The 27,125-nt window shown below is 33.1% G+C and overlaps 1 protein-coding gene across 1 annotated transcript in view; it reads left to right on the top strand.

The window, feature by feature from the left end:
• Positions 1–25,226, top strand: part of LOC149576804 (tryptophan N-monooxygenase CYP79A68-like) — a 42,191-nt gene extending 16,965 nt beyond the window's left edge. Inside the window, exons 2-4 of the mRNA XM_089795135.1 lie at positions 22,643–22,722; positions 22,816–23,867; positions 24,594–25,226. Coding sequence (XP_089651261.1) covers positions 22,643–22,722; positions 22,816–23,867; positions 24,594–25,226 — 1,765 coding nt within the window. The remainder of the gene's footprint in view (positions 1–22,642; positions 22,723–22,815; positions 23,868–24,593) is intronic.
• Positions 25,227–27,125: the final 1,899 nt, after the last annotated feature.

Raw genomic sequence — 27,125 nt, 5'->3', positions numbered from 1 at the left:
GATTTTTTTGGTTGCTCATTGAGAACAGATGGACACTATGAATTGTCATTTGATTCTTTTTAGTTGCTCGTAGAGAACTGATATGTTATTATGATTATCTTTATGATGCCTTCCAGTCACTTGTATAGGACTGAGGTAATTCTATGATTTTTTGATTTCATGAGCTTAGGGTAGATTATCTACATGTAGTATTGGGAAGTGGCTTGCAATGGGGGTCGAGGCCCTAACTAGCTGCCAAGGTAACTCATTGTAAGTTGTTTAATAAGTGAAAACCTTACACTAAATATTGACTTAAATAAACCTAATAAGATAATTATTTGTTCTCATCCATGCCTCGAGTGCTAGTACAAATTAGGATGGAGTAGAGAGAATGCTTGGTTGCGACCTTGCATTTTGTAGTATGCCTCATCAGTACAAGAGGATACTAGTGGTCACATAGGGATCACTATGGGTTGAGGTCTATTGAGAGACTACCAGGCTAACTCTAACATGATTCGTGTGATGACACTTTCCTGCTTAAATAGTAGGTTTCCTACGTGTCTTGTTTGCCTCTGGGTATAGATGTCAATTTATGTTGAAACCTTTGAGTTAGTATACTTTTTGAATTCCTGGATTTAGAGAGTACTTGTGCTATGTGATTTGATAACTTGTTTGGGACTTGAGAATATCTTGTCAACACAGTGGGAGTGGGCCATTTAGGTCCCACATCATTGGGTGGTAGTGCTTTTTCACTCTTACCATATGAGATCCATCTGAGACACCGTGGTTGGAGCATTCTTTGTTGGCATTTATCTTCATTCTTTTCTTGGATCATTATGATGGATGCGTATCCTTATAGTGATGATTAGCATATGATAGATGATGTTATTTACTTGTCTTATGCCTTATTGTGCATGATTAGATTTCTTATGCATATGTTGTAAAATGTTTAGGAGTGACATTCCTACTATGGTAATACCGATGATCTCTTCGGTGACTTGAGATGTTATATGTGGAGGGATGGCTAGGGCCCATTATGGTCTAATGATGCTATTGATGGTTGGGAGGAGCTGCACACTTAGATAATTATGTTTTATGATATATGGCTATCTTTTATGATGGATGTTTATATCTTCTATGATGATGTTACATGTATGGTATATTGTTTCATTTACTTTATTGCACTTGCATCAAGGATTAGAATAGGATGATGTACTTTATTTTCACATATGTATATTCTTTTATGTCTTTCATACCATGTAACATGTACAATGGATGATTGAGCATTTTAAAAACTAATTTAGTAAGGGACATTTGGAACAAATGTATATTGGTTAAGAACATTGTACTTTTCATTATTATTTCATATGGATGTGGAATTAGATAGAATTAATATTAGTTAATTTAAATGTGATTCAACATCAAGGGATTCTTAAGGAATGTAACTTGTTATGTATGTTTATGTATACTTTCAGTTGAATGTTGTTATTACTTTTGCTACTATGTGTATGTTGTGAATGGTTTAACTTTCATGTTTAAAAAAAAAACAAAAATGCTGCCAAACTTAGTGAAACTTTAGGTTAGTTCTTTTGGATCCCTTGATGGGGTGTTATATTGAGCACATGAGTTAGTGCAATGATGAGAGGATAAGCCTATGTAGGTGTGTCACATAAAATTATGTTGTAGACACCATGTGCTTAATTATAGTGCAAATAATTGTGTTGTCTACATGACAACTCAGTTAATTATGCAAACTCCAATGTTGTAGACACCATGTGCTAAAATAGAGTTGTTAACTCTTGTGTTGTCAATATGATAACTCATATGAGTATGCATACTCCTAGGTGTCTAACCTAATAAATAATAAAATAATGTATTTATCCTAAGTAAACTTAAGTAAAGTGTAAATAACTAACACCCCCACTTAAGTGCAACTTAGGGGAATGTACTTAAGCTCACAAAAGCAATGATGAAATGCATAATGGATCTCGGCTACTAGGCCATGTTAGGTACCCAAGTACAAATGCAATGAATGTTGTACACACAATGCAATGCAATGAAATGGAATCTCTGTGAAAATAGAGAAAGAGGGAAAACCTCATGGGAAAAACCTTCCCCCCAAAAGAGAGATAAGTACAATAAAGAAAGATGCATGTATGGATGGAGTAGTCAATACCCCCCCATTATGACATACATCATGCATATACAATAGAGAATCACTCCATGAAATCCCCCACTTAGTGAAGGATCTCCTGATGATGAGTGCTTGAAGACAAAAGAGAATTCAATGCCTGCAAACAACATTTCTCCTTTTGGGAAGAAGAAACACCAAGGATAGGTGCAAGTATGCTTCCTACTGTGGATAGGAAGATGGAAGAGGGATCCATATGTAGTATGTGGTGGATGTTGCCTTTGAAGTCTACTCATATTTTGATAAGTCCTTGATGAATGTAGATTCTATGAACCAATCTAGTTGATGCCCAAAAAAAGTTGGTAAACAAGTTAACATGTCCACGTATGAAGTTGAATCAACCTCCAAAGACAATGAAGCATTCTTATAGGAAGATATGAGAAGAGAAGCAATGTAACCTCCCCTCAATGATGAATGTACACGTATGATAGAATCTCCTTGATGACCAAAGAAGTTGCACCATGAAAGCTAGATGGTGTACCTCCTTGTACAAAGAAATGGTGTCATGGGTGTAGTGGAGAATGGTCCCCAACTAGTAGGAAGAATCCTCAAAAGATATGATATCTGAGGAAATTAGAATACAATTTCCAAAGACTGATATGTCTTCTCTAAAGTAAAAGATTCCTTCTCCATCTATTGTAAAGAAGTGTCCACAATCATGTTAGTCCCAAAAGAAGGCTCAAGCGGTTGAGGGTCAGAGTGTTCCCTCACAACAAGTGAAGAAGAAGTCTCCTCAATAAAGAGAAGATAGACATCATCGATGATGTCTCCCACATCTTCAATGTAAGACTCCACAAATAGCCTTGCAATGTCTAGAAGGAAGTCATCCCATAAAGTTGAAATAGGAAGATATGGTATATCCTATTGCACTGAATTAGGAGCATCTATAGCTGGAACTAGATCAGTAGAAGCAATAGGAGAATCAAGAGGTAGGATTTCATCTAGAACTGAAGGAACCATAACTAGATTGACTGAAGGTAGAATGTCCTCTTGAAATGGAGGAATTTTAGGATCTCCATATGATTTCCAAAGAGCCATCCAAATGTCATAAGGTTCAATTGTCTTTCCAATGATAGCTAAACCATCAGCATTGAGACTGAAAGAAATTATATCTAAAATTATTTTAATAGGTGGCAGATCAATGGAAGAGGGTAGTTCTTTGGAACATAGATAAGAAAATACTTTCTTATGCTCTCTTCTTAGATGATCAATGATTAAGGCACTCCATTTCTGATAGTTCTTCTTTATCAACCTTAGTTTAACACCAAACGGACATGTGAAACAAAACTCCATGAGATCAATAAATGTATGCACCCCCCAAAATGCAAAAATAATCAATGAGCTCCTCCTAATGTATGATTTGACACTTTATAGGTGGTCCATTTACAATAGGCCACTTGCCAAAATGGACAAAAATGGACCTTTTCTTTTGATGTTTACAACCCCCTCTTCTAGTTCAAATTTGGAACTTTACAGTGTAGCTCGAAAATACAACAATTTTGAAGCAATATAATGCAAAGAAAGGACCTATTTCAAAAAGTGGTATTTTTGTCCACACAAGCCTATAATCTAATTATAGATGTAGAAACTAGACAAAAATTTATGCACTTTCAAAAAAATGGAACCTAATTATGTGTTCGCATGAGCTCGTATAGAGCATTTGAAGTTGCAAAATGTAGGATTAGACAGGTATAGTCACCAAAAATTAAATTTTTTGACAAATATATACATTAAAACCAAAAAATAATAGCACCACTAAAAATTTCAAAAAATTCTTGCCAAAATAAAAAAAATTGCACCTAATTTGGAGTCTGAATGACTAAGATATGGCCTCCCAAAATTAGACTATCAAATCAAATCTAAATTTGGAGAGGGGTCTGATCAGTAAATTGGGAGCTTAAATTTGACATCCAAATGGTCATCATGATAGTACAATCTAGCCCACTAGTGACAGTCAAACAACCATCAAATTTAATCACGTGACTGGCTGATGTCAGTGAAAAAGGCCACCCTGGTTGACGTGGCAATAACGTTAGTAGCTAACATGGCATACGACCTAACGTGCCAGTACATGTGGCTTCTATTTGAGATGTCCCATGGAAGTGGTGATGATGTGTCTGCTTGCTAATGTGGCAATGCCACATGGGCTCTAAGAACCTATCGACATTAATAGACATGGTATTGATTGCTCTCTGTTTGACATGTCACTACTGTTGCTGATAGGACACTATGTGGTGTGACTAGGCTGGCTAATGTTGGAAGTTGGGAGTCAGGCTAGCAGCGAGAGCTTTGGTATCACCATGCTAGTGGGAGGATAGGTCGACACTAGGAAGTGTATGTTGCCGAAGTTTGTTATTAGTTATTGGCAGGGGTAAAATCCTAGGGGACTTTAGTCCCACATGCCTGATGTGGAGGAGAAGTGAGGTATTTAAAAGAAAGAACCCTTAGATTTGAACTCAACTATGAAGCCACAGAGTAATATGAATGCAGTCACTGTGGTTTACAAGGTAGCCATCGATTTATATAATGTCATCGCTAGATTTGTAAGTTGTGGTAGCCGATGTCAGTTTGTTAAGGAATTTTCCATTGAAAATGATAGAATATTCTATATTTTTAGAGTATATTCCATGGCTACAGGAGTTAGGATTTGACCACCTGATTCCTAATATGCAAATTGAGCTTTCGAGTGTTGGTTTGCAGAAAAAATTTGCCTAAATTTTGACTATTGCCCAATATAGGCAAATTTATAGTCAAAATTCACCAAATTGACACTCCAAACACAATGGTGAGGTCCTCTTTGGCTCTAGATGATCCCAATAGCTATAGATACTCTGGATCTAAATTAGTGGCCCTTTGAGAGATGAAGCAAGAATGGTCTCCAATGGCTATGAAATGACAATCCTATGGCTCTAATGCCATGTAAGAATTTGGTATAGCTATGATACCATGAAGAATTTTCCTTAGGGAAAAATAACATCAAGATCAAGAAGCACAAGACTAGCACAATATGGACCAAATAATGTATGATCAGAATAACAATATGAGAATGAATATCTAATTATCTTTGGATATCAAACCATTCAATAATAGATAAATTGATGTAATTGATTTACAAGTACACTAGAAGTGTCTATATATAAAGACCTCTAGAATGACTAGGAGTTAGCAAAATGATAAGACTCACAACTAATCACATGTCCACCAAGAGTGGATTATCCTCCATTGAGCATAGGAGTTAGTGCAATGATGACAGGATAAGCCTACATAGGTGTGTCACATAAAATTATGTTGTAGACACCATGTGTTTAATTAGAGTGCAAACAAATGTGCTATCTAATGACAACTCAGTTAATTATTCAAACTCTAATGTTGTAGACACCATGTGCTAAAATAGAGTTGCTAACTCTTGTGTTGTCAATATCAAAATTCATATGAGTACACATACTCCTAGGTGTCTAACCTAATAAATAATAAAATAATGCATTTATCCTAAGTAAACTTAAGTAAAGTCTAAATAATAATTATTTACACTAACAATCCTTCCTTGATGTATAGGTTGTTATTATCATTAGTCCTTTGAAAGCCTATCTTTATGAGATAATTATGTAATCTTTCATAACAAGCTCTGAGGGCTTGTTTGAGACCATACAAAGCTTTATGTAATTTGCAAACCACATCCCTTTTGTTAGTATCTATGAAACCTTCGTGTTACTCAATGTAGACTTCCTATTGTAAGATTTCATTCAAGAATGTTGATTTTACATCCATCTCATATACTTTGAATCCTTTGTGTGTGGCATATGCAAGTAGTGTTCTAAAACCTTCCAGTCTTGCAATAGGAGAAAAAGTATCTTCATAATCAATACCTTCTTCTTGAGCATAACCCTTGCATACTAACCTTGCTTTATTTCTTAAAACTTCTCCATTTTCATTCAACTTATTTTTGAATACCCATTTTGCACCAATTACATTTTTGTCCTTGAGTCTATGATCAAGATTCCAAGTTTTGTTCCTTCTGATTTGCTCAATCTCTTCATTCATTGCCTCAATCCAACTTTCATTGTCTAATGCATCTTTAACAGTTCTAGGTTAAAATTTAGTAATAAAACATGTACCTTTTAATCTATTCCTTGTTATTTTGCCTTCTGACTGATCTCTAATGATTTTTTCAGGTGCATATATGCCTTTTGACATATCCAACAAGTCTAGGCTCCTTCTTTTAGGGTTTTGAACTTGTTTCACTCAGTCCACCATGCTCAAAATAATCTTCTGAATCATGCCTGAGTCCCACTGTCTGTAACTCATGTCCTTTAGATGATTCAATTTTCACTAGTTGAAACTCAAGTCCTTCTAACTGAGACTTAGGCCCTTCATATTGTGACTCAGGTTGCACTAGCCACAACTTAGGTTGAATTGGGGATTTTGGGGACTCAGGTGGTGATGACTATTGATTTCCAATTATATTGGCGTAAACATCTAGTAAAGTATCAGGATCACAATAGACAAAGTTTCTATAATTTTCAAGTTCTTTTCTACTTTTTTCTTCACACTCTTCTACAAATTCATCAATCTTTACATGTGTGCACTTTCTATAATTTTGTGAGTAGATAGATTCAAACATTTGTATGCTTTTCTCTTATTGGAGTACCCTAGGAATATGCCTTCATCACTTTTCACCTCAAATTTTCCTTTTCTTGACTCCTTCAAGATATAACATTTGATTCTAAATACTTTGAAATAACAAATAATAGATTTGTATCCATACCATAATTCATAAGGTGTTTGATCTAAGTCCTTCTTCAACTAAACTCGGTTCAAGGTATGAATTGTTGTGTTGATTGCTTCCTTCCATTATTTGATAGCAACATTCTTCTCTATCATCAACGTCCTTGTACAATCCATAATTGATCTATTCCTTCTCTCACCTATGTCATTTTGTTGAGGTGTACCAAGTGTAGATACTTATCTTTTGATTCATCTCTCATTGTAGAATTCATTGAATTCATTTGAGATGAATTCATCTACTCTATCTAACCTTTTACTTTTAGATTTTGCATCTTTATTTTTGGGTGATAGTTTAGCTTGAAATGTAGACTCAATGTTATCAAAGTTAGGAACATAGTTATCAAAGTTATCTAACTCAAAGGCTAACAAGCTTCCCACAATTGCATCCAAAGTTATATCATTCTTGGGATCACATCTCATCTCTTGAATAGCTGACACTCTAATTGCATAAATAGGAAGAAGAATTATGAGTACCTTGCTGACCTCTATCATGTCATCAATTTTCCAACGTGAGGCTCTGATTGCACTCATACTAACTTTGATTCTTTCACTTTAATGTGTAATTTTCTCATCTTCTTTCATCTTCATTTGATCAAACTGACCTCTAAGAATTTCTTCCTTAGCTCTTCTTATATTGTCATCACCTCCATAGATATTTTTCAGCCTTTTCCACATTTTGTGAGTAGTAGCACAATCTTTGACTTCATCAAATTCAACATAATTGAGAGTAGAAACAATGTGAATCATCATTATGTTATGATTCTTCCTTTTCTAAGCTTCATGAGTTCCTTCCATGCTTGAAGGTTTTCTCTATTTAGCTTAGGAATCTCCCTTCTATAAAACATCTTGATCTTTAGCTTAGGTACTTGAAACCTTATCTACAAGAACCAAATACCCTAATACCAATTGTTGGAAATATAAGAGGGGTAACTGATATGGGAGGGGTGAATCAATTACCACTAAAATAAACTCTAGATCCCTTAAGATGATTACAATATAAAATCAAGACCTTGCTAAAATTGAATATTTTGTTGTAACTCAATTAACACAAGATCATTCGGTTAATGTTGAATAATTACTATCACTCGGTTAACACTTCAAACATTAGTCTTAAGTAAGATATTTCATGTGATTAATATTAATTAACTTAGTTTCATAAATATAAAGAAAATAACATGAACACAAGAGATACTAAGATTTAACGTGGAAACCCAATTTGGAAAAACCACCAATTGCAACTAGTTACTATTTTTCACTCTTCTAAATGAGTCTTATTAGGAGACAACCCTATTAAAGGTTAAAAAACACACTGATAGGTGTAACCCTATTAGAGGATTTAGCTCACCCTGAAGTTGCCTTGTTAAAGGTCTTCAGAAACTTTAATCTTGAAATGCCACCTTGTTAGAGGATTTAAAAAATAGTTGTTAGGAAAACTTTGTTAAGAGATTTGATTCACTACTATTATTATTAGAGTACCAATGACTTGGCCTAATTGTTGATGCAATTGTCTTTGTTGATTTTAGATCTCAGTTCTAGCTTGAATACTTGATCCTCCTTGATCAAAATGTTCTTTGTAGCTCGATCAACTCTAGATATTATGATATCTTCCTGAATTTTCTTCCTTAAAACATCTTCTTCAATTCCACTTTTTTCACACATTCAATCATCAACTTGACCTTATACTTATATGATTTACCTTGTCAAGTCAGCTTGAATACACTTTAAAATAACCAAATATTATCCTTTGAGTTGGCTAGAATTAACCAATAGATCTATCAAACTCGCCATGCTGAAAGTTGGCTTATACTAAGTTGAGACACAAGAAAATCCTTTGTTAACTGACCCAACTAAGTCAATACTAACTCTAAGCTGATTTCCCTTCAGACTTCCTTTGGTAACCAAGTGAACTCAATTGACACTGTCTTCTAGAAAACTTCCTTTGGTAATCAAATGAACTCAATTAACACTAGTTTTATGTTGTCTTTCCTAGAACACTTGGCATAAATAGGAAACTTCCTTTAATTCCTGAGTGAGCTTAGCCGACACTGATTGCTTGATAAAGGCTTGACATTTGTGTAACATCAAAGACAACATACAATTGAATAACTATATTCAACACGTATATAACTTGTACTATACATAAATAAACAACTAATAAATGCTGATGAGATAGACCAATAACTAAATGAAAAATATAAAATTACTTTAATCATTTTTCTGCTTACACCATATTTATTTGTTAAGAATATTGACTCCATTGCAATAATTGAGTAATGTGAATGCTTCACCATCATTTTTGTATCTACAGTGTTTGGATACCAATGATAAATGGAAAGTTTTCCACATTGTTTGGTTTGTTATAGTAAAAAATAATGCCTTTCTCCTCCAGAAGTGACAAACCTACACTTTTTGAATCATCTTCATATATTGGGATCAAATAGAGTGCACTCATCTCCATGCATTTAATACATGTTTTCTCAAAAAATATGTATCTTCTTATTCATAAAAAATTGTCTGATTGTGATCTAAATAATGTTGCTCAAATTTGGTGTCAATCTCAAAACCCATTTGTAACAAGGATTCAATGTAGGACTTACATTCTTTCGATAAGCTTGGCATAACACTACTTCTTGGATCACCAAAAGCATCCTTCTTTCCATGGAAAAATTCACCATTAGCATCCTAATGGCTAAACTCACTATAATATGTAATTATTGAAAATTTTGGTCTCCCACACATAATCTTAACAATAAAGTGGGTTTGACAAGCCCTTGTATGTGTAAACTTTCATATCTTTTCCTTATTTTCAGGTAGCTTATTTCTATTATCCTCAAGACCAAAAGAACAATGATATTTGTTTATGCATGTAAAATTATGTATATGTTAAATGGTATAATACATAAAAAATACAAATTTGACATGCTTAAGGTTATATTAAATGCAAACAAACCTTAAATACAACTTGGTAGTGTGTTTTGAAGGATTTGTTGAGTTGGACTCTCTATGTAATTTGCATATAAATATTATTTCAGTATCATCCAATAAGCCTTATCCTTTAATAAACCAAGGGATTTTCTCTAGAGGAATGATAGTGCATAAGTCCATCACTTGAGTGGTATCATCTCCAATGGGTGCCCACTCTGGGTAAACACTTGAAAAATGATTTATTTCCTTGAGAATTTCTTCCACATCTAGTGCAATGAGTGATTTCCATTTATTCCTTTTACCCATCATAAGTAATATTGAAATGGTTAGTAACCCTCTATATTATTAAAATATGTAGGAACAACTATATTGATACCATTAAATATATTTTAAAAAAATCTCTTACTAATATTTATAATTATATCATTTTTCAAAATAAAGTGGAATGTCATAGTTTATTATTGAAACATTTGTTCACTATTTTGTTGCATGTGGATCTAGGAAAATTTTATTGTAAAATTCTATGTATTTCCTTTTTATCTTATCTAATAATGAATGACATGGTATTTAAATCTAAGATCTAAATGTAATGATATAAAACAAGGATCAATCATTTATCACAAGTTAATCTTTTTTTAAAAGTTTTTTAAAATATTTTTTTTCTAATAATATTTTCAATTATACATGTGTCATATCTAAGTTTAAGAAGAGAAATGAAAAGTAATAATCACAATGACATCATAATAAATATAATCATAATAATGGATTATTTCATTTTTATTAATATCTTTAAATGAAAAAAACTAAATTGATTTTATTTTAATTTTATAAAATATTGATCAACTTTTTAAAGTTTTTTAATCGATAAACAGCTAAAGCCTTTATATTATATTTAGATGCTAAAAATAATTACAAAGTTCTCCATTCAAATGGGCACTAGTAGGAAAGAGCGGAGTAAGAAAACCTCTAGTCTTGCCCAAGACTAAAGTCCTTTATTATACAAATTTTAAAAGGGGCATACCCATGTTTATGAAATTTAGAATGTTTGCTACTAGATCATACATTGATATAAATAAAATTACTCTCTGGATCTTTAAGCTTGTCTTTCCAAGTCAATAATTAATATTTAGGTGAGGTACCAAACTCTTTTCTTCAAATATTCTTCCTTAGATAGTGCTTAGATACTTCTATGCAAACCAAAGGAAAAACTATCTTCCAAAAGGATGTTAGTAGCAATAGCCGAAAAGAATCAAAGAAAGAGACATAGTCCTTCTCAAGAAATAATGAGGAAAACTTGGTTTACATAATCCTTGTTTGCTATATTATTATTTGAATTTCTTGCTAGCTTTGTGGGGATTATTATGAGATAAATGAATTTCCTGCCAATTTATGTTTACCAAATTTAATAGTGGATGAATCTATTTCACATTACTCTAGGCTCAATCTGATAGATTAGAAGAAAAAAGGTCATACTATTATGGATGGGAATAAGCTTTGAATTAATTCTTTGATTAACGTTTGGAAATTAGTTTACATACTTAGCTTTTATAGTTCATTCAAATTTTGTTCAACTTTACTTAATTTGAATTGAGCTTGCAAGGATTGGAAAGGGAAAAGAGCAAAAGTTTGAAAAAGAGTGAATACTAACTGCAAATGTTGAGGGTGCAAATGCTTCACTAAACTGAAACTTTTCATCAAGAAGCTACCAAGAGTCATTCAAATAAATGAATCAAAGGAACCAGATAAGAAATGAAGAAAAAACTAAACATTGTGTTGATGAAAATGGATCATTTCACAAAATCCACATGGTAACATTTCTATACTCTATATGAGATGAAGATTGATTATAATTTATGCATCACGTCCAAAGCTTACTAAACCATATCAATAATATATATCTACAGGATAAACAAGAGATGGGGGAGAAGAAAGACCCTAGAAGAAAATTATGACATAGCCCAAGCATTGAGGATGAGCTTAACACACCCAAAAGGAAAAAGAAGCTATATGATGAAAATGAAGGACACCTCCAACTAGGGGTCATGGGGAACAAAATGTGACAACCTAACAATAAACCCAAAAACTACTAGAGCAACCAAAAAATGAGCATTTAACCTTCCTTCTTCCAGAATACCATAATAATCTTTGCTATATCCTTTGGGTTCTCAGTTTTGAAGCTTGACTGGCATTCAAAGGTGCTCCTTTCCCTACTAGAGTTGTCCAAATTAGGGAGGTAGAATTCTAGAGCTACAAGGTTGTTGTGTTTGACTCCAGGCTAAATGTAGGATTTGAAGATGTTGAGGTATTGATGAAGCCAAGCCTTATGGTGGTCTTCAATAATGCATCTCCACTAGAGGAGAAAATGGATAATGTCTTCCATTTTTGGCCACTCTCAAAAGAAGATGATGTTCTTCAGGATAACCAATGATAGGCATCTAGGGACTATGGCAAGGTCAAAGCTCCTAGGAAGGTATGCCATTTAATACTTAGGTAGAGGGATCTTAAGCTGGTCATCAAAACTATTCACTACTTTTTCAAGACCTTTCATCCAAATTGGATTGAAAGTATTGTAACAAAGCTTGACAATCACCCATTTATCCACTTTGGGTCTAGCTAGACACCCTACAAAGGTACCTATAATGTCATTTTTCATTCTCAAGGAGAAGTAATAATTGAAGACTCCTTCCCCAATGGTGAGGCTAATGGCAACCTTGGTCATGTCATCCACAGGGTTAATTAACTAATTCCATCTCTTGGGTTTAACATTGCCTCTAAAGGCCATAGTGTGAACCTCTGAGGTACAAAATAAGAAAATATTAGTGCTCATAATAAACCTATAACTAAGACAGAGTCTATTATTTAGAGTGAAAGTGAGTAGGAAAAATAAACCTGAGGGTTAAGTAAGGAAACATGGCTCAAAGGAAATATATAGAACTAGCAGAACCATAGACATCATCAACTGATGGCAGTAAGATGAGAGCCAAATTTAGGTGAAAGATTGATGATAACAAGTTTAAATGTGTCAAACTATAATGATAAAAGAAGGATGCTAAAAAAATATTACAAGCTATTTGTCCTAATGATGATCCATTAAAAAAGAGAGGGAGAGAGATAATGTTATTAACAATGTTTATAGACATAATATATTGTCAAACTAGGGGGCTATTAATAGGATATCATCTCCATCAGTCCCTTTATTTCCTAATAGACCTACATCTAAATTACCTTTTCTATATATATGTTTGAGTCTAACATCTTCAAATTTATCCATCAGATTGAGAATATTCTCAAATTTTGAGTTTAAGATCCAATTCGGTGTACTTCTTTTTCTAAGTGAGTTTAGAATAATTTTGGAGTCTCCTTCAATTATTATCTTTTGGATATTTAATTTACTACTTAAGTGTATCCCTTCATGCAATGCTTCTAGTTCCACTATATTATTGGTAGTTATGCCCAGGGGTTTGGCTCTCTTCAAAATCTAGTTTCTAGCTTCTTCCTTGATTATACATCAAATTCCTATTGTCCCTAGATTTCCTCTTGAAGCTCCATCAAAATTGAGTTTTTTTCTATTCTCTCAGTATAGGTTCCTACTTGCACTCACTTCTAACTTTACAGTTCTTCTTTTTATAGGAGAGTAGGGGTTTGATTGATTGCTGCCAGTTATTTTTTATTTCTGCATCCCATTCTGAAAATGTACCTTTTTCTTTAGTTGTTATTTTGAGATAGTTGTTCATGACTTCTGTTATACTTGCTTCGATCTTATGTAGGAGAGAATTTGTGTTCAACTCTGAGTTGTTGAAAATTCCTTTATTTCTTTCTTTAAATATTTCCCATATTAGAATAGCTAGGGTGTTATTCCATAGTTTACCATACAGTTTTGTATTAGAATCTTTGGGCTGACCAATGAGATGTTCCTGTCATTCCCCAAGAAGTGGGGAGGTCCAATCGAGTTTCCTCTTGAGCCAATCCTAATATTCCTTAGCATATTTAGAGTGGTAAAATAAATTCTCTATTTTTTTCTGAATTTTCTTTGCAAAGCAACCACCTTCAAGGGCCTTTGAAACCCATTTTCCTAATCCTATCTGCTATTAGAATATAGTTTTGAACCAATGCCCATAGGGAAATGCCTGCCTTAGGTAAACCTACTCAGTCCCAACAAATATTCAAGGGTAGGTTTACTTGTTCCTATCTTTGTAAGTTGATTATTAACTTGTATCCTTCCTTAACCTTGTATGATCCATCCTTTGAAGCTGCCTAGATAATCTGTTCTTCCCTATTATGGTAGTTGATAGGATGGTCTCTAAGAATTGCTTCTAATTTTTCTTGTTCTTCTATTTGAAGATCCAAGTTGGCTAGGGATTTCCATTTCCATGGGATGTCTTCATTTGAAGAATCATTATACATATAATCAGCTACCTTGGTTCCTCATGTAGTGGTTAGAGTGTTTTCAAAATTAATGGAAAACATTTAAGAATCTAGGTGGGGAGGCCCATTCCAAGAGTCTTCCTAGAATATGACTTTATCCCCCCTTCCTATGTCCTAGGTGACAAACTTTGAAACTAGTGAGTGACATTTTTGTATGAAGTTCTAGATTACAGAACCCTTAGGGGGGTATCTTATTATGAGGAGAGAAGTACTATCTATTGCATTTAGATATTTTCTATACATAATTCTGGCCCATTTTTTGTCTCTTTCTTGGTAGATCCACCATACTTGTTTAGCTCCTAGAGCTTCATTTTTCCATTCTAAGTTTTTGACTCCTAAACCCCCTGCCTCTTTGGGCCTGCATATTTTATCATAGTAGATGAGACCTACCTTCTTTTTGTCTTTTGTACCTTTCTAGAAGAAAACTCTTAGTTTTGTTTCTATTTTTTCATTTATATTATTAGGTACTTGTAGACATGATGGATGGTAGATATGTAGAGTTGTAAGCATTACTTTAATTTTAGTTGTTCTTCCAACTTTGGTTAACAATTTTCCTTTCCAAGCTTTTGTGTGTTTTTCTATTCATTCTAGAATGTTTTTCATCCTTACTTATATTTTCAACCTTTTTCTAGGAGGATGCCTAGATACTTACATGGGAAGCTACCTTTCTTATATCCTAGATTATTACAAATACAATTTTCTTCTTCTAGAAGATTATTGAGGAAGAAAACTTCTAATTTTTCAGCATTATTTTTTGTTCCCAAGGCTTTGGTATAATTATTTATGATAATCTTAAAGGTTTTTTGCTTCTATTCTAGAACTGATGCTAGAAGGGATAGTGTCATTAGCAAATTGTTGGTGGATGGTGTTAGCAATGTTATTTACTATAGTAATTCCTTGGATTTTTTCTCTTATTTGGGTAATTTTAATTGCTCTCTCGAAGGTTTCTTCCATGATGATGAATAGGAAGGGTTAGATGGGGTCTCCTTGTCAGATACCCATTGTGATGCTAAAGAAGCCTTCTGGTGTTCCATTGATAAGAATAGGGATTGTTGGAGTAGAGATGCATTGATACATGATATTGATCAATTGGTGTGAAAAACTAAAATCTTTTAAAGTTTTACATAGGAATCTACAATCCACCTTGTCTTCTTTTTGAATATCTAATTTCATCAGCATACATGCCTCCTTATTCTTTGATGTTGAATGCATTGTTTCTTGGATAATAGAAATTCTATCTAATATAGATCTCCCTAATACAAACCCTATTTTTTCTTTTAATATGAGTTTAGGAAGAAATCCTTTAAGATAGTTTTCTAGGAATTTTGACAAAATTTTACAAATCATGTTACAAAGAGTTATAGGTCTGAATTCTTTGGGTTGCTTAGCATTACTTTTCTTTGGAATTAATATGAGAAATGTATGGTTGATCTCTATAATTAAAGCCCCTCTATTTCTGGTGAGTTCAATTGCTTTCCATAGGTCTTCCCCAATGATTTCCTATCATTTTTGAAAGAAGAAAGCTTGGAATCCATCTGGTCTAGGTGAACTATTAGGGTTACTATTAAAGAGAGTTGTTTTGATTTTTGTTAAATAAAAGGGTTTGTTTAGGAATTTATTATTTTCTTCTCAGATAATTATAGGAATAACTTTTAGCATCTCCTTTTGGGCAATTAGATTTGAAGATTTAAAATTATTGAGGATGTTTTTCAAATAATCTATGAACTCCTCCACAATTTTGGTTGGGTCAATTTCCATATTGCCCTCATTTTTTTTAATACTTGTGATGTTTTTAAAGGCCCTATTTTGTATAGAGCTATTGTGGAAGAATTTTTTGTTTCTATCTCCTTCTTTCAACCACTTTTCTTGAGATTTTTATTTCCAAATATACTTCCTCCTTTGCTAAGATATCTTCCTATTTAGATAGTAGTTCTTTTTCTTTCATACATTTTTTGTTATTCATTCCATGTTTAATTACTTCTAGGTTCAATTTTTTTAAACTCTCAAATGATGTCAAGTTTTTGTTTGAATATACTATTAAAGTGTTTTTTATTCCATTCAAAAAAAATCTCTTGACTATTTTCATTCTAGACACAAAACAGAACATTTTTAATCCTTTAACTTGTTCTTTGTTCTACTAGTTTTTAACATTTTCCATGACATTTTTATCTAAGAACTAAATTTTTCACATTTAAAAGGATTTCTAATGGGTTTAGAAGGTTTGATTATAGCTAATGTTTTTGGGAAGTAATCTAAACCACTATTGGCAATATGTCCACTTTGATCTCCATGTTGGTTGTGCTTAAGTCTCCTTTGAAGGAAAATCTGTCCAATCTTTCTACAATATAACTAAAATCTTTTCTTCTATTATTCCATGTGAATATCCCATTTTTATTTGGGATATCTATTAATATTTATTTTTCCTGGCCATTCTCTAAATTCCTTTGTAGCTCACGAAGTTCCCTAGAATCCTCCATTTTTTCCTTCTCTTGTTAATGTTGCATTAAAGTCTCCTATTGGTGAATTCTTATAAAAGAGATGATTTCATTCCATATTGCTACTTTTTCTACTATTTGGGTGGGGCCATAAATGTTAATTACTATGAACTCTAGGTTATTTCTTAGGCTTGAAGCTCTATATCCCATCAAATTGGAGTTAGTGGACAACAGATTAAGAACCACTCTTTGGGGGTTCCAAATTATTCCCATGCCTCCTGAGGCTCCATTTGACTCTTTTAATGCTAATTTCCATTGTCTTAATTTTTGTCCCAACTTGTTTCCTTCTGATGCAGGAGCATCTTGGGTTGCCTTGTTATCCTACTCATTTTGTTCACCTAGTAGTTCCTTCATGTGCCTAGCAGTCCTTCATGTGCCTAGCAGTTCCTTCATGTGCCTAGCAGTTCCTTCATGTGCCTTGTAGTCCTTCATGTGCCTAGCAATTCTTCATGTGCCTAGAAATTCCTTCATGTGCCTAGCAATTCCTTCATGTGCCTAGCAATCATGTTTTCTTCATGTGCCTAGCAATTCCTTCATGTGCCTAGCAATCCTGTTTTCTTCATGTGCCTAGTAAGTATTTTCTTCATGTGCCTAGTAACCCTGTTTTCTTCATGTGTTGAGTTACTGGAGCAATTCTTTCATGTGCTGAGTTACTGTAGCATTCCTTCATGTGCCGAGTTACCCAGTGTATGCCAAGTGATTCTTCATGTGCCGAGTTACTCAGTGTATGCTAAGTGTTTCTTCATGTGTTGAGTTACTTAGTGTATGCCGAGTGTTTCTTCATGTGCTGAGTTACCCAATGTATGCCAAGTGTTACTTCATGTGCCAAGTTACTCAGTGCATGACAAGTGTTTCTTCATGTGTCAAGTTACCCAGTGTAAGCCGAGTGTCAGTATTTGGAAGTGATTTTGTGAGCCAACTTGTGGGATTTATTTCATTCATGACATTTATGTTAAGATCTTTTCTTGGGATAAGTCCAGACCATTGTTGGGTCGGCCTTCCTCTTATGTAATGATTCTAAAATGATCTGTAAGACATTTTGGAAAGTATAAATAGAAATTTTTGGCTTAGAATTAGGCAAGTTTTGGGAGAAGAAATTTTTGGAAGAAGATTAGAGAGCAGAACTGAAAGTGCAAATTTGTAGTTGGATCTTTGAATGTGAATGTATTTGTAATTGGCCGTAACCTAGAAGGCCTTATAGATGGTCATGTATGAAGATATCTTGATGAATCAGTAAAATTAATTCACTCTTCTTCCTCCTTTGGTTGGTGTCCACTTGTGTTTTCTTCCATTGTGTTAACTCTTGCATGGTGGTTTGGATAGCTAGGTGAGCCTTTGGCCCTAGTTATTTCACCCTCTTGCTTGCGTCACCTTCTTTTGTACTTAATTTTGTTTCTTATATTAATATAATTTCTAATTCAAATACTATGAGGTTAAGCTTAAGTAAGCATTTTTTTCTAGGGTCATTTAGGCCTCTAGCATTCCAAGTTGTGATTCTCATCGGTCCTTGGGAAGGATCTTCCCCTTCCCTACTTGGAGTATTGTGCTATTTTTTGTTTTCTCCTTAGCTTGACCTATTGCTTCCCTTAGTTCTTTGAGATATTTCCTTCCTCTTTTAGCTTTTAGTTTTTTGCAATTAGGAGTTTTGATGCCTTCCTCATTAATAGATATTCCCAAATTATTCAAATTTATTTGCTCTTTGATTTCTACTAACTCTTCTATTTCCTCTATTGTTATTTCTCTAAGCAATTGGTTTTCTATTGAGATTTCTTTTTTTTTTTCTAGATACTTCCTTTCTTCCTCTTTTTCTATTATGTCTTCTTCTTCATTTGTCTTGATTCTTTCCTCCATGATTCCAAATTCTTCCCATTTTTGGTTGTTCTCTTCCTGATCCTCTTTCTAATTTCTTGTTTGGCTAACTATTGTTTGTATATCTTTTATAATTGTTTCTATATCCAATGGGATAAGTAGTTCCATATTGAATTCTTGTTCTAGCCTTCTATATTCTTCCTTCTCCATTTCAAATATAGCCTTCCCATTTGAAGGTGTTTGCCAGAATTTGTATCTTCTTTTCTTGGAATTTTTTTGAATGGTTACATTACTCCAATGATTTGATCCTATTGTTGGAAGTGTGATGAGTTGAGTTTGTTTCTCTACATTTTCTATTTCCTAATTTATTTGATTTTCCTTACCTATCTTCCCATTGTTTACCATATCTGCTTGCAATTGCTGGTCATCCTTCATTTCTATCCCATGTTCTTCATTGTTTATTTCTTTTGCTATTTTCATTGTTGATTCCCTTATTTTTCTTGGAGTGTTTCTTCTTGTAGAATCCTTGTTTGACATTACTGTGTACTGAGTGGATATGTTTTTCTATGGTTAATTGATATTCTATATCACTTTGAAGGAGTAGGACTTAATTATTTAATAGATCCATCTTTTTCATATTGAGATCCAATTCTTCTAAACTTTCCTTTTTATTCTACATTCTTCACATGTCTTAAGTTCTAAAAGTGTGGTTTGATTTTCTTTAATTTTCTTCTATACTTTTTGTGACTCCTCTACTTCCATTATATTTTCCCTTTCAAACTCTAATTCTACTTTCTTGATCTCATTTGTTTGCATTTTATGTTTGTAGTTATCCATACATTTCCTTTCATTGTTGTCTACCCAATCTCTAATGCCCCTTAATGTGTAGTTAAAGTTATTTTTGGTTGTATTCATTCTAAAATCTAATCTTATTTTTTCATTAATTTCTCCTTCATAATGAGTGAAGGCTTAGTTATAGATTGATCTATTAGTTATTATCTTTTTTTATTTAATAGCTCATTGATTTATCTCATTTTAATTAGGAATTTGATCTTTCTTGGTGTTTTTGAATTTTCTTCAATTCCTATTAATTCTCCTAAGAATTTCCCTATTCTTGTTTGAATGTCAACCTCATTTAATTCTAGAGGAATGTTTTTGCATTCTATCCATTTTGTTGTTTCTAATCTTAGGTTATTATTATCTTCAAAATTTGGTCCCCATGCAATAAATTCAACTGGGAATCCTTTATAAAAATAGTTTGATATGCCTACTAATGTATTCCTAAATTTATTATTTGATAAGGAACATATAAGGAATGATTATAATAAGGTATAACGTTACTTACCTAGGAGCTGCAGATCCTAATTATGTTCCTTATCAATTTTTCTTTGAGTTTTTTTGGTCCCTTCTAGATCACATATGCTCCTAAATTAGAGCATTCATTCCATTTCATCTTGCTTGCTTCATTGCTAATAATAATGGTGTCTTTGTCTTCGTTAGGGTTTTCTTATTATGGTTAATCATTTGGGATTCATTTACCTTCAATTGAATGTAAACTGATGCTTTTACAAAGCTTTGGGGTAGTGTGTTCTGCATCTGTACTTGGGCTTTGGACTGATAAGGATAATGTTTAGCAATTCCTAGAGTTATGTTGTTTACAACCGATACCTTTTTAGGTTGAGGTAAAAAATGTATGCTCAAGGATTTAACAATAGAGGTAGATTTATTTTGTTTACCTTCAATGTTGATGTATTTGGTCTATTTGAAAAAGGCTTCTTGATTATTCAGTCATTGATCTAAAACATTTACAATGGTGCTTGGTTTTGGGGATGACTAGTTTTTGATATGCCTCTTATTTTTCTAATTTTTGACTTGTTGTCATCCGTCTTCATCATTGTTCTTCTAGTTTTTGGTGATAACTGCATTCTGGGTTGCATGGAGTTGAACTAGGGTTTCAAAAGGATTTAAACTTGTAGTTGGTTTGCTAGTTCGTCATCCCTCCAGATTTGTAGATAAAACCTCAAAGTGGTTTTGGACTAGAAGAGTGCTCTTCCTTGCCCTTTGATGGTTATTTGAAGCTTTTTTAGGGTGAATCAAAGGTCTAGAATTATTCGCGAGGGCATGTATATGATTTTTCCTTTTGTTGTCAAATTTTGCCTAGTGTCTTACTTTTTTAGTGTCCTATTTTTTTGTGTGCAAAATTATTATTTTTATTTCATAATATTTATCAAATTATTAATGGATATTAATATTTTAAAAATACTTATTATAAAATAATTATATAGATTCAGAAAATGTATTTAATTTCAAATGTTATTTGTAATTTTTTAATAAAACATTACATAAATTTTTATTTTTATTTTAACTTAAAAATAATTAAATAAAAGTACACAGTTATTTAAAATAATTTTAATTATAATAATATTTAAACATGCATTTCATTTTGAATAATAGAATTAAAAAATTAATTATGTGTTTACTCTTATGGCATATTGATCTTAATTTTTTAATACTTTTGAGTAATGAAGTAATTAGAAAGTGACTCTAGAAAAATAATTTAATCCTAGATATAATCATTTATTTTTTATTTACAAATGAAAGTGGTAATTTATAATAATTTAAATTATTTTAATATATTTTTGAAAGTTTGATATATTAGTTTCTATTAATATATTAAAAATTTGGATTACATGAAATTTTTATTCTAGATTAATACTATATTAAAAGAATTTATATTTTAATATAATATCTCTTCTTATAAATTCAAAATATTAGTGACAATTAAAATTATACATTATTTTAAAATATATTCAAAAGATTATGTATATATAGTGGCTTAAATGTGGAAAAATTCTCACATGTAATGTAAATTGTGTATAAGATTTTTTTAAAATCTAATTTGATTTAAAAATACTTAAAAAATTAATAGAAAAATTTATTAAAAGTAGCAATATGATTATTATTGATTTTTTGAAAAGATCTGTCTCTATCCCAAGTGGTACTTCCCTCCCTTGACCTAGCCATTTCAAGAAGTTGTTGTTGTTGATGATGGATGGGCTCCCCCCGAGTCTCCTTCCAACCCCTCAAATCATTGAGGTATTGAGGTTTTCACAATCATGAGGATCCTCCTCCTTCGGCTAGCAGTACTCTAACAGCTGGCCACTTGAAGGAAGTAATTTTTTTTTTTTCCAAAAAGAAAAATGAAATAGAAAAAAATTATTTGAAAAAAATTGTACCTTTTATTGAACAAGTAGATTTGCGACTTAAATTTAATAGTAATCTACCTTTAGATAAACTTAAAAACATACTGCAAGAAAAACCATTGATTTAAGAGAAGCCTAGATACTTTAATAAAAACAAGTGATTGAAAAAAAAGATAAAAGAAGAAAATAGAAAATATTACATATAAACTAAAAATGGGATCACTGAATCTTTCATCGCACCTCAACTACAAAGAGACCTAAGGAAAAAACTGTATGGTATTGAATGCAAGCCTTCCAATAAAAATAAAATTCATTATTTTTCTGCCTAAAATACTTCATTATATGATGACAAAACCAAAAAATAGAAAATATTACATATAAACTAAAAATGGACTCACTGAATCTTACATCGCATGCAGACTATAGAGAGACCCAAGGAAAATACTGTATGGTATTGTATGCGAGCCTTCCAATAAAAATAGTATTCCTTATTTTCCTGCCTAAAATACTTCATTATATGACGACAAAACCAAAAAATAACAAAACCAACAAATAGAGAGTAATAACAGAAGCAAATAGAAAATATTACATATAAACTACAAATGGAATCACTGAATCTTACATGGCACCTTGCAGACTATAGAGAGACCCAAGGAAAATACTGTATGATCTTGTATGTGAGAGTTCCAATAAAAACAGTATTCCTTATTTTCCTGCCTAAAGTACTCCTAAAATACTTCATTATATGACGACAAAACCTAAAAACGACAAAACCAAAAAATAGAAAGTGAAATCTTTTATCTGACAAACATGTAAAACTGACATGGCAGGTTTTGTCATATCTATGAAAGGTATAGATGCATGGGATCGTCAGGCGGCCGGGGCATCCAACTTGATGCTGCCATAGCCAGTTAAGGAGAGATTAGACAATTTTCATCACTTTGATTCTGAAAAATTAATGATTGGAATCGGCAATGTTTAAAACGTCCAAGTTCCATTTTAGTTTCCGTTTTAGCCAGTACCCATCACTCTCATTCGGACAAATTCATGGCAGACATTTTTCCTCTCCACATTAATTTCGCAGCCCTGATGTTGAATCCCACCATAGCCATATTTCCCACCCTTGCCATCCTCCTCACTATATCTGCAATCATATTCCGTTTGGTGAAGTCTTGGACACAGAAAAGCTCGGTGCCTAATTTGCCTCCAGGGCCCCAACCATGGCCTCTGGTTGGCAATGTTCCAGAGTTGTTGTACAACTCACCTGGTTACAAATGGCTTCACTCTCTCCTCCACACCTATGATACCCCCATTCTCTGCGTTCGTTTGGGAAGATCAGTCCATGTTATTGCTGTTAATCGGTCGGACATCGCAAGAGAGTTTCTTAAGAAACATGATGCTGTATTTGCATCTCGCCCCATTACAATGGCTACTGAATACTGCAGCAGAGGATTTCTATCGACTGCACTTAGTCCATGGGGAGATCAGTGGAAGAAAATGCGGCATGTGCTTGCCTCCGAGGTGTTGTCAACCTCACGATTTGAGTGGTCGCAAGGGAAGAGAATAGAGGAGGCAGACAATCTGGTTCACTGGATATGGAAACAATGTTGTACGTCTCAAGAAAAAACCGAGGCTTTAGTCAATGTGAGAAGTGCTGCGAGGCAGTACAGTGGAAATGTGATAAGAAAGCTCCTCTTCAACAGGCGCTACTTTACGAGTGGAGATTGTAATGGGGATGGAGGCCCCGGTGAAGAGGAGGAAGAGCACGTAGAAGCTCTGTTCAAGGCGTTGTCTCTTCTGTTTAACATGTGCGTCTCTGATTACATGACTTTCTTGAGGTGGCTTGACATCGGAGGGAGTAAGAGGGAGATGAGAAAAGCCATTCACATTATAGAGAAGCATCACAGTCCACTGGTAGAAGAGTGGTTTCGTTTGAAGCGTGGGTGTAAGTCTTTGGAGGAACCGCAAGATTGGTTGGACATCTTGATTTCTATGAAAGATCCCTCTAGCGGGTCTCCGTTGCTCAGCTTGGAAGAGATCAAAGCTCAAGTCACGGTAAGTTTTCATTCTTAGAATAGACATGTCTGAAATATATATATATTTTTTAATATTGTGGTGTATTTTTACTGATTCATGGTTTAGGAGAACACTCATTACATTGAGCTGAGTGGTAGGTCACCCGTCAATGTACTATGTTCTTTTGAGGACTTCTTGCCAAAGTTTTAAGGTGACAAGCTAAGTGAGCTTAACCATGGACTATACTCTGTAGTTAAGTGCATTTGAGCTGGAGAATTCTCAAATGGGCGACCTCACTAATTAACAGAATCGTGACTGAGAAGCCCTATTTCGCATTTCAACCATCATCATGAAGTGAAAATATTAGTTTTTTATAAACACATTACAAGATGGAGCTAAGGATGACTTTTAAAGGAATAATTAATTTATAGTAAATTTAAATTTTATTATATACATATAATCTATTTTTAAATAAACTAATATTTTAAAATTATTTTTTATATATTTAAATAATGTTGTTGTCTTAATGTTTCTGGATTTTTGGCAATAAAGACAATTTCTCAAATAGGAATGTTTCACTTCTATGAACATCACCTAGATGAAATGAGTGCTAAGTATATCCATGAATTCTTGTAGATCATTACAGATGAAACATGAATCAATGAATGTAACTCAAGAACACATAGTTGAATTCTAGCAATTGTAGAACATACAATAATCTGTATATAATGTGAATCAAATTGACCCTAGGCTAGTGATGTGCAGGAATTGGCAGTGGCAGCAGTCGATAATCCCTCGAACACAGTAGAATGGGCTTTAGCTGAGATGCTGTTGCAGCCAGAGATAATGCAGAAAGCCGTGGAGGAGATCGATATAGTGGTGGGAAGAGATCGGTTAGTGGAAGAAGAAGACCTAACAAAGCTAGTATACGTGAGGGCGTGTGCAAAAGAGGCAATGAGGTTGCATCCGGTGGCACCTTTCAACCTTCCTCACATGGCAATGGAGGACACCACAGTTTGTGGGTATCACATTCCCAAGGGAAGTCACGTAATACTGAGCCGCAAGGGATTGGGGAGAAGCCCGAGCGTATGGGAAGATCCTCCGCGCTTCTACCCCAATCGTTTCATCAAAGATGGCTGCAATGATGACATGGGTGTTGAGCTAACTGACCCTCAACTACGCATGCTCTCATTCAGCACTGGAAGGCGTGGATGCATGGGAGTCAAACTGGGCACTTCCATCACAATCATGCTCTTGGCCCGCCTCCTTCACTGCTTCCACTGGTCTACTTCTTCCATGGCACCCGTTCAACTTCAAGAAGGTTCCAATGATATCTTCATGTCCACTCCTCTCTTTGCAATGGCTGCTACTCGCCTTCTCCACCACCTCTATCCCTAGATTCAGATCACCTTGTATATATTTTTTCAATAACACATATTTTCCACTACCTTTCATGGAATATCTAAGAACTCTCTTGAATAGGAAATGTGAAATGGACATTTATTCATAAATAATTATGTTCTGGAACTGCTTCTTATTATAAATAATTCATTAAAAGAGCATGTCTAGGGAAAAGTACTCGACAAAAGCTTAAAAATTCAAAAAAAGATGTATAGTGAGAAGAATTAGACCAATATCTTGTTGCTAATGAAATTTCATTGCGTTGCATTGTTTTAGCTATTAAAATATAAATGGCATTGCAATGTTTCATCAACTAAAATCTAACTTAGCTGTGGAAAAGCAAATGTAGTTTAGTTTATTAATAAGAATTTGTATTCTAATGAAATGTAGAGGTTATACTGATAGAAAGATGTGTTGTATATAATATAAAAATAATTTTAAAAAAATCATGATCTATTTTTTACTCTTTACCATGCATTTAGGGTCAAGGTCTGTTTGAGATGTCACATTCATTTCATCTCCCTTGATTATGAGACTAAGATCAAGGCTTTCATGAACTTCATTGCAATTTGAAAAGAAAAGGAAAAGATAGAAAGGTAAAACAAGAAATGAACATGCCAACATAAAGAATCAAAGATTATGATCAAAAGATCAAACTCCAAAGAATATGCAGGGTATCTGTAAATGCAAGTCTATGCAAACTATTGCAGCAACTGAATCCAAAGTAAAACATATGAATGAATAATAAATTGCAAGTTGGAAAGGATATCATGTAATAAAATGAGAAGCTGTGAATGGAAAAGTATAAAAAGGAAAAAGATAAACCACCTAATATAAAAAATATATATTAGTAAATGTGAATAATACATTAAGAAAGGAAAGGTGGACATAAATTTCCAAATAGCATGCTAATAGTATATTATAACTCACATATTATTGTATATCACATTGCACAATGAATGCATTATAAAGAATTAATAATTAAATATTGACATTATTGGATTGATAAAATAATGACATAATTTAGTGAGAAACCCACTAATTATAACTTCTAATGCTTTGTAATGTATCTAATACTTTCTAACCGGATAAATATCTTAAATTTTTAACTTTTATTAGCCTTCCTTTTCCTCTTACAAACATGTGAAATTGTATTAACAAAATTTCTTAATAAGGTAATTCAAATAAGCTATATGTTTATGAAGTCATAGATATACTATTTCTAAACATCATTTAAAGTTATAATTAAGAAATAATTTATAGTAAGATCCAAGCTAAACACGTATGAATAATTAGATGAAGAAAACCTTCTCTAAAGCATGACCATTTCAACTATGATCCTTTAGTTAGATTATATAATTTATATAATGAAAAATAATATGATCTACTTCACACCAAATATTCTTAGGAAGATTCTAGATATTTGCATGTTAATAGAGGACAACCTACCCATTCAATACAACTCAAACTTTTTTACTTACAAGAAAGAACTAGAAAATATTGAAGGGGTATCCACGGAATTTAGTTCTAAGCGAGAATTTTAAATTTTAGTAGTTGTGTGTTGATTTTCTAATTTTTCCCATCCTTTTAGAAGGAAATGGGTTTGAATTTTTCTAAGTAGTACTTCATGAGATTGTTATGCCCAAGTTGTTGGTGAATTACTACATTTAAGGAAATATTTTATCAATGACCTCTATATTTTGTAGCATGAATCATGCTTCAGTTAAAAGATTCCTATCATTATTTTGATGTTGGGTTATTTAGGGAATTGATTATTTTCTTGTTAGCATAAACTTTCTCCTCTTTGACTTATTTAAAATATGACTAATTATATATTTGTAATAATACATAATTATATTTCTATTTAAAATTTAAGAAGTCAATTTGTATAAATTT

This window comes from Cupressus sempervirens, chromosome 1 (genome assembly GCF_028749045.1).
Source record: "Cupressus sempervirens isolate cs-2001-9-10 chromosome 1, ASM2874904v1, whole genome shotgun sequence".
In the NCBI taxonomy this organism is placed as follows: domain Eukaryota; kingdom Viridiplantae; phylum Streptophyta; class Pinopsida; order Cupressales; family Cupressaceae; genus Cupressus; species Cupressus sempervirens.
The sequence above is the reverse complement of the archived record's forward strand: the minus strand, read 5'-3'. Positions and strand labels throughout refer to the sequence as shown.